This window comes from Botrytis fragariae (genome assembly GCF_013461495.1).
Source record: "Botrytis fragariae strain BVB16 chromosome Unknown tig00000045, whole genome shotgun sequence".
NCBI classification, from domain to species: Eukaryota; Fungi; Ascomycota; class Leotiomycetes; order Helotiales; family Sclerotiniaceae; genus Botrytis; species Botrytis fragariae.
This window is the reverse complement of record NW_023500991.1, coordinates 432,554-444,671: the sequence shown is the minus strand read 5'-3', so window position 1 is coordinate 444,671 and position 12,118 is coordinate 432,554. Positions and strand designations below refer to the sequence as shown.

Below are 12,118 nucleotides of genomic sequence, written 5' to 3'. Positions count from 1 at the left end.
ACTGATCAAACCTCGTATACACATACACGCAACCCACGCGTGCACAAATCACATCGCATCACATCACATCACAAAACCAGAAAGCAATCATTACTGGTTCAAAATGTGTTATTCCATTTTGTATATGCCACTCTCCACTAGGTATTCTTGCGCTAGGTAGATATCTTCCACTCATTGTTCGCTGTTGGTATCTTCTACTACCACAGACACAACATCATCATCATCATCCTCGCCAACACTAATGCCAAGAGCCCCTCCGCGCGCTCCATAATCCTTCAACCCGCAGTCTCTCTAGTTTTCCCCCATCGTCTTCAGCGCGCTAGGTACTCTCATAGAACACTGCTCTCTCACCTCCTCCCACTCATTCGTCAATCCACCACAATATCAAACAAAAGAAAGCCACTACACTTCAAACTAGTTTATCGTAGGCTAGCTGGCCTCCAAAGAAAGAAAGAAAGAAATAAATAAAAGAGAGAAAAGAATCCATTCATCAAGACTCAAAAAAGAAAGAAAAAACGCCATTCCACTCCCCCATAATGGTATTTGTGATATAATATGACTACAAAGCTGTGCCCCTCAAATTCCCTTTCCATTCATTCCCACCACATATTAAAAAAAGGAGCACGGCTTCCGAAATGAAACTTTTGATGAGAACGTGGGTGTGTGCATAGCATGGATGGATGAAAAAGATCGTAACAATTTAAACCCCCATCCTATTCGAATTAAAAGTTTTGTGAAATACCTGCACTTTGTTGGCCTGGGTAATGTGATGGATTCTCGATTCGTGTGTTTCTTCTCGCTGATACATCACGTATAATTGGTTGACCCGCAGCTTCAGCTCGATTTTGTGGACTTCCATATGGTGTTGCATCGGTGTATGGGTTTCCACCAGCGCCTCCGTATTGATCATAGTATTGTCCACCTCCGTTATATCCAGCTTCACCTGATCCATCTGATCGGCCGGCTGCACTGTACGATGAAGAAGCATTCGATGGTCCACGATTTATATCACGATTTCCCGCTGTAGCTGGTCCCATAACGCCCATACCTTCTTCTTCATGGTGATCAACTAAAGGATTGTCAGATCGAGTATCGGAAAGTGCATGAGTCGGTGATCCATCCGAATAAGCCATACCAATTCCGCCTGCTGATTGGCCCCCAGATAATGTTGTCGAGGCTTTTCTTCCTGATGATGCTACGGCTGTAGTTCCCCATCCACGATATCCAGATCCTCCTTCTTCGCGCATTTCGAATGGTCCATCGCTTCCACCTGATCCTACAGCTGGAATAGTTGGATCATTGTTGGGGTTGTATCCATATTCCTCAACTTCCTTTCTTCTCATTTCTTCGGCATCCTTACGTTGCTTGCGTCTTCTCCAGAAGAATAATCCAGCAGCAATCAAAGCAGCAACTGCGACGATAGGTACGACTACTGCGATAGCAATTGTTCCTCCACTCGAAATACCTTTACTGCTCGAATTACTCGATCCTGTACTGCTAAGGCCGGCTGTTCCGGAAGCTGTTGCAGAAGATGAAGTTGATGATGTGGAAGATGCTTTAGATGTGACGGCCTGAGTAGATGTGATGTATTCGGTTGTGACTTGTCCAGACGATACGCCATCCGTTGGAGTTACGGTAACGACTGATACGAAAACTGAAGATGATTGTGTAGGGTCGGCAGTTGTTGCGGGAGTTGTGGCGGCTTCTGTGGTTTGTTGAGTTGTAGGTTGAGTAACAAGAGCGGAAGTTGTAGGAGTGGTTCCGACTGTCACTGGAGTTGTCGGCGTTGGAGTTGTTGGCGCCGGGGTTGTTTCTATTGATGATTGTGTAGTGGGTAATACTGTAGGGGTAGTCGTTGCAGGATCAGCACTTGTGACTGTAGTCGATGGAGTTGTGTTAGCAATTGCACTCGACGAAGGAGCGACGGTGGATGATGTAGATATTAAAGACTCTGAAGTCGCCGAAGGGACTTCAGAAGAAGTAGGTGCAGGCGCACTGGTTGCCATACTTGTAGTGTTAGAAGACATCGTGAATTGTCTGACGACAAATTTTCTGGGCTTCCTAAATGTAGCCATATTATTAGTCACCAATCTCCAATTGCATTCAGCCACTCTACATTGAACATTTAGGCAAAATGTAGAGATTGAGTAACTGATATAATATCTTGGAAATATCTTACCCTCAGCCAATCTTTCCCTTTCTTGAACAATATAACCACCAACTGTATGTGTTGTTGTAGCAGTGGAGAATTGCAATACGATGCAGTTTCGAATTGGTTGAAGAAGGTATTCAACGTATTCAAGCACAAACGAGAGGTGCTTCGAAATGACCGGACGAAGATCGATTTGGGGGTTAAGTCGGGCTATTGGTTTTGGTGTAGTGTACTTGAGTGGTTCTCGTACAATGATTACGAACGCTTTGATTATTATTTTTTCCTTCCGGGGGTGAGAGGGTTTCGACACGTCGCAGATGTTGGGAAATAAATGGTTGTTAAAAGTTGTATGTATAGAGTAGAAGAAAGAGTTAATAAGAGAAGACTGCAATCGAATGCGTCTTCCAAATTTCGATTAATAAGGCGTTTAAGTTTGAGATCTAAGACTTTGGACCGACAAGAAGAGGTTTGTTTGGTTTGTGAATACCTAGGTAATGAACGAAGGGGTAATTTGGAAATGGTTGAAATCGGTAGGTTGTTATGTTTTTTTTGGTTGTTTGATCGTTTTAGACGAATGAAATACGAGATACCAGATACCTAGATAGGTAATGGAAAATGAATGTGTGGTGAAAGTGGAAATGGAGGCGTTCAGTAGTGGCAGTGGCAGTGGCAGTGACCGTCGCAGGAAGAGGGAGAGTAGAAAATGGAGAATAAAAATGAATGAGAGTAAATCGTTTTCGATCGAACGAATTGCTTTCGGTCGGTACCTCCTTAGGTATTTTCGATTATGTACTGTATTGACGTATAATTTCCAATGTTTTGTGCCGGTTTGGTTATGTGAGACAACAAGTGACACCCTCAGACAAAGATTCTTCACTTCTCTTTCCCTTTTCTTCTTCTTCTAACTTCTCTCAAAATTCAAACTCCACTCACTCAGTCCACTCAGCCTTCACGAACCACTGATGAGGTTCTAAGACTCCTAGTCTGTACTCTGTAACTCTGTTGTTTTTACTTTTTCCTTGCCAGGGTTCAAGGTATCTTTCTCAGCCCGAGCCAACGTGCTACGAAATTAGATTTTCTTAGCTGGCAGCGGGATGGGATGGCTATGACCGTGATATCGGAATTTGGGGGAAGATTGAGGACTCGCTCGTGGGTTGACTGATTTGATTTGATTTGATTGATTGATTATATCGATAAGAGTAGAGTGCTTAGGTAGGTAGTAGTTGTTGTCTTGGTTGCTGTTATTGCCGTCGTCGTCGTCGTCGTCGTCTTTGGATTTGAGAGGAATGTGTTTGGGATTTCCATAGACGGAGGGATTCGCGGAGAAGAATTGATGTTATTCGTACTGTGAGAATCAATCAAAACACATGCATTGTGATGAATGGATGGATTTGTTTGGTCGATATAAACCTCGGAACAAGGTTGGAATCGGAAGAGAGGAAGCTTGTGCGGTATCTGTGAGTATTGAAAGTTTTTACGGGTAGGTCCAAGATAGGTAGGAATGAGTTTGTTCCTGCTCTAAATTGTAACTACCTACCTAGGTAGTCAATGTAAATACCCTTCTGCAAAACTATATCTCTTCAATTCAACTTTATGATTTCATCGATGTCCATATTATCATCATGATTCGGAGCATTTTTGACATTTGAGTTGATGTTTTCCTAATACCACTATCACTCGTGACTATTTCTATAATAACTCTAAATATACTCCTGAAGTCTAAAATTTCCCTAAAAGTCTATATTTCGAGTTTAACGATTTTGCATCTCTTGTTATTATGTTGCAATTGCCTTGTTCGCCTTGTTCGCCATGTCTCTTGGTATTTCTCATGGAAATGAGATACGATGTCGATCAGACGGTATCTTAAAAAACTAACATCGATAGTCTCCAAGCTAAGATGCAAAGATTCTCGTCTACCAAATCATCTCAACTTCCCCAACTTCAGGGTCTATTCTTGTATAATATCGCCTGCAACTGCGCCTAGGTGACAAAAAAAGGCCTTTCAGAAGTACAAACATTAGTTGTCTCTCTAAGCATGCAGTGTCAATCGTGATATCCCCACGAATCAGAAGTGATGACATCGTCGACAATACGAATGTACGAAGTACGAAAATGACCGTTTCATTGGTGGCTGTGTCTTTATGTAAGTAAGAAATCTCAGCATATTAATAAACGGCTGCATCGTGACGGCGTCGGTCAAATGATGGATCTTTCCTCAAGCCTCCATCGTATTGCGCCCACCTCACCAGTGCAGTTCGTTGAACTAAAATGATTCATGGCAATTCACGATCCACGAGCCTTCATCCTTTGGCAAGCAATGTATCAAGACGTTTCCATCGACGCTCAATTCTTCTCTTCCACTTTCCAAGGTCCTTTCCGAATTGTAACATCACTTGGATCTCTCCTTCCTAATGCATCTTCGCATAACCCAAATTCGGTCAAACTCCTCCGGATTTGATGATCGCCGTTACTGTGCTGTATTGCAAAACTTGCATCTTCAAAACTGCAGGTATAACGGGTTCATCACAATCCCCCTAACCCCTTGATTGACCCCTCACAGAAAAACATTCGCACACAACAATTTTTTGGCAACTTCACAACATTCAATTCCAATTCAAAATATCTCATTTAGAAATGAAACTTGATTCGTCAATCCATACCTTCCATGTCTTCCTTGAGACCTTCCATTCCAGCGATTTTCATGAATTATAAGATCCGAAAACCCACAATATGATTCGTCAATAAATCGGAAATTAACCAAATACCATCCCTACCAGTGACGAAAATGGTGTATAATTTTCATTTGATTTCCCCGTTGTTTTTCCAAGATGGTAAAATAATAAGCAAGGGGCGAGGAGAATATATGAGGAGAAACCACGAGATTTCTAGGACCTGGGTCTTTGGATTTCCTTGTCCTTAAAGATCCTCTGATATAAAAACATGGAAGAGCAATTGACGTCAGGAAATTATAGAGAGCGTTGTCATTATTGACATTGATCATTCCGATGAGTTGGAGAGAGTGTGATGGGATAGTGCTGGTTTGGCAAGTGATCTGGCCAATCGCTCATTTCTTGAAATTCTGGTTCACCTTGTAACCACTGGTTGATCCTGTCAAATTTCAAGAATCCATCGTACCGCTCGCTGCTACATGGGAGGACAATAAGTTTCAAAGTACAAGAAGACTCAATTACTAAATTCACACTCGTGATTTGGATAACTTATCTGCAATTAGAAATAAGTATCTCCATTCATACTCGATTTTAAGACTTTGAAGCAATAAAGAATACATGGTCTTATTCCAATAGTCTATGCATAATATTTCCAATGGTAGAAGGGTTCAAAAAGTGAAAAAAAGTAAATTCAGTCGCGTATCACGTGATTATCCTCAAAGTTCACCTTTGCTGAGCTACGAGCTCCATATCAAAAAAGCATGAAATCAAGTTTCTCGATACTAGCGATCTTTCTTTCTTCATCTCGTAAGCACGACGGTCAGCGTGGGTCGTGATTTCTTTCTTTCTTTCTTCGACACAACAGGTAGTGTGAGTATTCCATTCCCATGCCCATTCCCATTCTCCCATTCCACTTAGCAGCCAGTCTATATTGCATGTTTCTTTGCTCCGTTGCATGGAATTGAGATATCTATATCTATTGTGCTTCTCATAGCATATAGATTGGTATCTTGATGGGAGTTATTGAGCCACGGTTCTTACATTGTTTCCCATCTCAAGACCGGAGTGATCTCGAGATAGCTGAAAGGAATTGTGTTGTTTGTGCTTTGGGGCTTTATCTATGGATGGAAACCGTCATGGCTGTCCACAGAAACTTATGATATTCTTTCCGCAGATTGGTACAATACTATATCGCCGCGCGGGGCCGGTGTTGTTGATATCATTTGGCCCCAATGTTCATCATTCTTCTCAGAAGCAATCAGCTGCATAGTTTTAAACTCGAGCAAAGGAAAGAGACAAGCAACTCAAACACACAAATGATTCACGCCGACTTCAAAGGTTCATCTCATCTATCGCATTCGATCTTTCGTTTGATATCAATGAATGATTACTTTTGACGCCTCACCTTTCGAGATAAACCTCTTTCCTAACCCCTGCTCTCGACTGGTTCATTGCATCTGGGGCGGATTGAAGCCTCGAGGGGCTTCACCCCGTTCTCTTCATAAGTTCACTTGTGTCGACACGGTTCACAGTAACCAATTCTTTCTCCTGTCCTGGACATGATATCAAACGGTTCGCTTCGAATATTGTCATGGAGTTCTTGTGACAATCACTTGAATTCTTCACATACATTTTCAAGGCCAGTCCCGAGCAGCGAAGTTAACGAGGTTCATGCCAAACAACACATCGATTCGATAGTTAGAAAATCTCTGTATTCCCAGAATTCACACTCCAGTAAAGGTGCGAGATGATTAAGAAATGACTCCTCTTTTTTCCCGCTTCCTTTCCGTCTCATCTACTTCACCATGTTTTTACACTTTTATGCATGTGCTCGTGATAATTTTTGTTATTATTACTCCCCAATATACCGGATCTTTCATGTCATACATGTATTCCGAAGTCACATGGATTATGCTCTTGATTCCTTTCTTCTAGGATCGTAGAGGAAGAAAGATGAACGATTTCTGGGATATGAAGCGGCTTCTCTCTCTTCTGTGGTGGAGAAAAACGAAATGGAATGGAGCAAGTGATATGTTGAAAAGAATTCTTTTTATAGAGGTGGATTGATTGGTTTCAGATTTGTAGAAAGTCTGAACGTTAGAAGTTATGACAAGAAATCCACTTTCACTAATCACTAGCACATGTTGTATTGCGTCACAGATGTATGTTTTCCACAGTCTCACAATAATGCATGGCGAGTTGGGACGAAGTTTTGTGGATGAGGGAATATATTTTCTACCTGCCATCCAAAACCATGCATAGTTTTAGTAGCTTAATTCATTGTACACTGAGTCATTACTGGCGAGTTGACTCTAACTCTGCATATAGCTTCTGGGATGCAGCTAAATGTCTGGAGGAAGAGGACGGTTCAAAGCCACCCACGCCCTTTGACACTCGATCTTTGCCCGGTAAAGTTGAAACAAAAGACGCCTCATCACGTCCGGTCTAGCCTGGTTATCCTCCTCAGCATCTACTTCTCTGCGGATAGTACCTTGTTCCAGGTTCTTAAGAGCTTGCCAATATTCATACACGCGTGTTTTGTTTCCCCAGTTCCTTGGAGGCCGTGGATGTCGTGGATGGTCTCCATACTCTGTATATCGCTCATTTCTCGCAGGATTTGGATCGAGCCAACGGCGATAGTATATAACATCGAAAAAAACGTTGTCCCTTATGTCAGGGGCCCCTGTAGCGAGTTCGCGGTAGTTGCTGGCTTCTCTCAACCGTTCGAGTAGTACAGAGATGTTTCTTTGCACGGTGTTGCTATCAGCATCACCAAATTCTGCACGGTGATCGGGACAAATGTCATCTGGCAAAGGAGGATTGAGGCTATAACGACACGGCCGTCTCTCTGGACGTTCTCGGAAGCGTTGGTTTTGAAGCTCCGGGTTTTCTTGACGATCACATCCATCCCAATCTTGGTTGGGCTGATATCTGTGATCGTCTGGGCGGCTATCGCAGTAGTATCGAGCGACGTTGGCGGGTCTACACATAATTGCAGCTGTAATATTCTTCTTGAGACAGAGTCAGCGACGATTTCACTCTGTGAGAGAGATTCATATTACCTGTACCGGAAGAACTATCTCTGAGATCTGATAGTAGAGTGACTTCGTCTTGAACTGTTGTTTTATGTTTGATTTTCAATCGTCGAATTATTGGAGAGTTCAGTGTTGATATCCGAGCAAGTGTTTGGTTGTACTTAAGAAGGGAAAAAAAGTGAACTGAGAGGGGAACTACTGAGTATTGGGTATGGAACTCGATATCTTCACAAGTCATCAGAGGAACATGATTTATTACGATGAATTCTTTCCAGGGGAAATCTAATGGACTCATATCGTAGTTTCGACTCACTTCAATTGTCACCACATGTACTACATGTGAGTTTTAGTATTGGAAGTCAGAGTAGAATGAAGATACGAAGATCAAATCACAGGAGTTAGGAATGAAATCCCAAACGTCATGGTGTGAATGCTAAGTTTGAATTACAATAGCAATCTAAGCCGTTGACCAAGTGATAAAACCCCAGAATAATGTAACCCCCAAAGCGCTGGATAACAAGAATATCTACAAGTATCATACGATGTAGCACCACCACCAACCATGCTCTATCTCAAATTTTATGTATCTACCTATGAGCATCATCCTCTCAACGTATGCAGCACGCAATACTCAATCTGACAACGAGCAAGCTGGCCAAATATCTCTGCCAATGATTCATTTTTCACCTCGCTGTTCCCACGTCTTATAATATCCGCCAATTTCCGCCACTGCGGGATATCCACATGGAGGAGCTGATCAAAGTACTTAGTACCACTAGATGTATTATTCTCCCTATACCCGGCGTCTTTTGGAGGCGGCATATACTGAGTATACTTTTCATTCGGCGCGGGCATCTCTATATACATCGCAAAATCGAAAACCAAGTGAGACAAAGAACGCATTTCCGCCCTGAGTTTGCTGGGGTTGTTGAAGAGTCCACAAAGTTCATCCATGCGTTGGAGAATAGCCTTCATATGCGCATTTATGATGGCGGTACGCTCAGTTCCCCATTTAAAATAGCAATCGGGACAAACTGACTTCGCGAGTGGCGCTTGATCGGGTGCATCGTAACATGTTCTCTCTGGTGCTGAGAATACTTTTCCGCGAAGGTTTACATTGTGATGATTTAAACATCCTTCCCATTGCTCCGACTCTGGGTTGAGATAGACATGTGGCGGGGATGCTTGGTCATCGTCGCAATAGTATGTGATGGGTTTGGTGAGTCGACACATGTTTATGACTAGAAGTCAAGTATCCAATGTCAGGGAGGGGCTTGGTCATCTGGATATGAAGCTCACCTGTATAGTAATAAATTATGAGCTATGATCAAAGCTACCGGGGATTCCCACGAGATTTTAAGTAGTAAAATCTACAAGGGAAGCAAGATAGTTATGAATGGTGTATGAATACAAGTCAAAGGATTCACTCACCAGTCAATCATTGTTGTAATTAAGCAAGTTAAACCAACTCGTTGCTTCCTCTCTTTGCAATCGTTACTACTACAGAGGCATAAAACGCCTGCCCTTGCCTTAATTATAGCAGTCAGTCTAAGCGGAAGGCATATTGTAAATAAATGGCTAATAGAGTCAAAAGGTCTTGGTCAAAACCCGGGAGTCATAAGTGAGCCGGTACTCTCAAAACGCAGTTTCCAATCGTTCACAACCAAAGTAACAAGATTACCTATATCTCGGCCAGATTTTGAGCTCGTGATGTCTCAAGAGTAGCAAATTTTCAAACACAATCCAAGGTTTGCGTGAGTTGATCTCGCGGTTATATCCAATGTAGTGAACAATCAGAATTTTGCCACTGGGGTAAAGTCTGTAAATTTGAACTGCCTTTGAGAAGGCAAATGTCTGATGTTCTCTTGGTATAGAATGAGTCATGTCTAGACTCTAAACTACTCGTATGATTGATTTGCGCTCCAAAGCATTGTCGGGGAAGAAAATCTAGGCAAGAGACAATATAATTGTATACCAATGAACATAGTGTATGCATTTAAGTATTCCTTGATGGGCAAGTTCAACTTTCCTTGCTGTCGAACGCCACTGCATGGCTCCTGTATACTGTGAGGGTAGGAGCGAGAGTGTTGAGGGCACATATAGGAAGCCACTTGACATTCCTCTGCTTGGAATTTCAAAGCTTAATATTTGTATTCAAACCCAGTTCCTGTAGTCTCAAAGTAGTCTCGGCTCATGCCTCCTTCACGACCTTCATGATACTATTCGTAGTTTGTAACAAGAGAAGTCTTCAGACTACTTGAGATGTTGAATGCATTTCGAAAATTGAATTGTTTTCAAATGCGGAAATCTCACATCTCACCTGCTATTCCAAACTCCAGAGTCAGCGACTATATTCTCCACTTGGTCATAATATTATAACAACATCGCTACCCAGAATCATCATAATGAGACTGTAGCAACTGCTTTCTTCTCTTCATTGCGAATTTGCAATTGCCAGTCGGGAAGAATCGCACCTAAAGCTCTGACCTCGGCGAATCACATGATGCGGCCGCTTGTCAAAAGTCCATGACGTCCATATTTACTTCCCCACGCCGTACACGATATCCTCCCCAGCTTGAGATTTTTCCAATTGCTTTACGAGCTTCGAGATTAAACTACTTACATTTCAATTCATATCAAAATGACATCTCTACGTATTGCCCGTCGGGCTTTCCGTACCTCAATGCTTAATACTTCTCGACCACTTTCCAGTACAACTTTCCGATTTGCAAATGCCAATCCCGGCAATGCAAAAGAGCATGATGGGACTGAAGAGTATCGCAAACGTCAAATGGAAAAGCCATTAAATCCACATATGACGAATACCAATTCTACTATTGTAAACGAAATGCCTAGTGCAGGTGCGGGAAAGGTTCCACCAGAGTTTATAACAAGTGTGGATGGAAATTTCACTCCAAAAGATAGTGTACCGGAAAACACGGAGAGGATGACTGGTGGCACTCAAGATGGACATGGAAGTGGTGTTAATAGGGAAATGGCTGTTGGAGAAATGGAGGGAGCACAGTTCCGAGTAGAGCCATTGAGAAGGGACGGAGAGCACGAGGAGAAGATGAGAGCGAGATTATTGTGTATGTTTTTCGACATTTCGCCACGACATCTATCTTGATACTATTTTCCTATAAGGATCAAAACCTTGCTAATAGAATGTCCCATAGATCAATCGCGCAAACGAGGAACTCTTGAATCCGATCTCCTAATGTCCACCTTTGCCGATGCTCACCTACCTAAAATGACCGCTGCACAAATGGTACAATATGATCAATTCCTCGACGAAAATGATTGGGATATCTATTACTGGGTCACCCAAGAACCATCCCCAACATCTCGCGAAACAGCGGAAGGAGCTGGCCTTGGACCCGAAGGAGCTACAACCAACGCTATGGGTACCGATCAAAAGAAATCACCAGTAGCACAAGGTACAGATCCTGGCAAACAAACCGGTCCCGAATTAGAGACAGATGCATGGAGAAACGGTGCTCCCAGAAGTGGAGAATGGGCACAAACGATTGGAACTTTCAAGCCTGCTTATAGACCGGTACCAAAAAGATGGCAAAACAGTGAGATTTTGGCTATGTTGAGGAAACATGTTATCTCGAGATCGGCGGGAGGTGTGCATGATGTGGAATTGGGTTCCACTAGTGTATCTGGTAAGGGAATGGCTTTCATGCCACCTATCTTTCAGACTGATCAGAAGCGATCATAAAATGAGGGTCAAAGGATTGTAACCACATAGGAAAAGGACTTTCTATTGGTCTGTTCACTGTAAGTAGGGATACCATTCATGTATGATATTAGTTAACGATGTACGGGTATGATAATTATCATTAACATATTCCATATTTATCATATGTTCTGATCTCAAAATACCTCAGCCCACCAACTATATTTATTCATACCGCTAATAACCACATTCATGTCCATCTTATATCTGAACTTTCATCTAATCTTTACCCAAAACATCTAAATACACCCCTGAATTCTTCACCCCTGAATTACACATTACGACTGACATCCAACATTACGAAATCTAGTTCCCGCCTCGGCAAAATTATCCACCTCCTAAACTAACCTTCCTTCCCTTTTCCTTGCCGACAATGCAGGTCGTAAACACGAGCCCAAGTCTAATCTTTCACAACAATTACATGCCAGCTCCAACCTGCCCTTCAGCAAAGTCTCCTAGCCCGAGACTCAAGAGTGTGCATTGGATGAATAGCCATGTTCGTACTTGTACCGGGTAATGA

The 12,118-nt window shown here is 42.5% G+C and overlaps 4 protein-coding genes across 4 annotated transcripts; 2 read left to right on the top strand and 2 right to left on the bottom strand.

Moving 5' to 3' along the window:
• Positions 1-722: 722 nt before the first annotated feature.
• Bfra_003343 (putative transmembrane alpha-helix domain-containing protein) lies at positions 723-2,027 on the bottom strand (the record flags this gene model as incomplete). Its single annotated transcript, XM_037333751.1, has 1 exon — positions 723-2,027. One exon carries the CDS (start codon positions 2,025-2,027, stop codon positions 723-725), a length of 1,305 nt encoding a protein of 434 aa, XP_037193838.1.
• A 2,237-nt stretch (positions 2,028-4,264) lies between these two features.
• Bfra_003342 (uncharacterized protein) lies at positions 4,265-4,610 on the top strand (the record flags this gene model as incomplete). Its single annotated transcript, XM_037333750.1, has 2 exons — positions 4,265-4,295; positions 4,450-4,610. 2 exons carry the CDS (start codon positions 4,265-4,267, stop codon positions 4,608-4,610), a joined length of 192 nt encoding a protein of 63 aa, XP_037193837.1.
• Positions 4,611-7,163: 2,553 nt separating this feature from the next.
• On the bottom strand, positions 7,164-9,089 carry Bfra_003341 (uncharacterized protein; the record flags this gene model as incomplete). The annotated part of the gene is made up of 3 exons (XM_037333749.1): positions 7,164-7,803; positions 7,853-8,189; positions 8,498-9,089. The coding sequence occupies 3 exons, from the start codon at positions 9,087-9,089 to the stop codon at positions 7,164-7,166; spliced, it is 1,569 nt and encodes a 522-aa protein (XP_037193836.1).
• A 1,408-nt stretch (positions 9,090-10,497) lies between these two features.
• Bfra_003340 (putative tpr repeat protein) lies at positions 10,498-11,580 on the top strand (the record flags this gene model as incomplete). Its single annotated transcript, XM_037333748.1, has 2 exons — positions 10,498-10,945; positions 11,033-11,580. The coding sequence occupies 2 exons, from the start codon at positions 10,498-10,500 to the stop codon at positions 11,578-11,580; spliced, it is 996 nt and encodes a 331-aa protein (XP_037193835.1).
• Between the last annotated feature and the right edge of the window lie 538 nt (positions 11,581-12,118).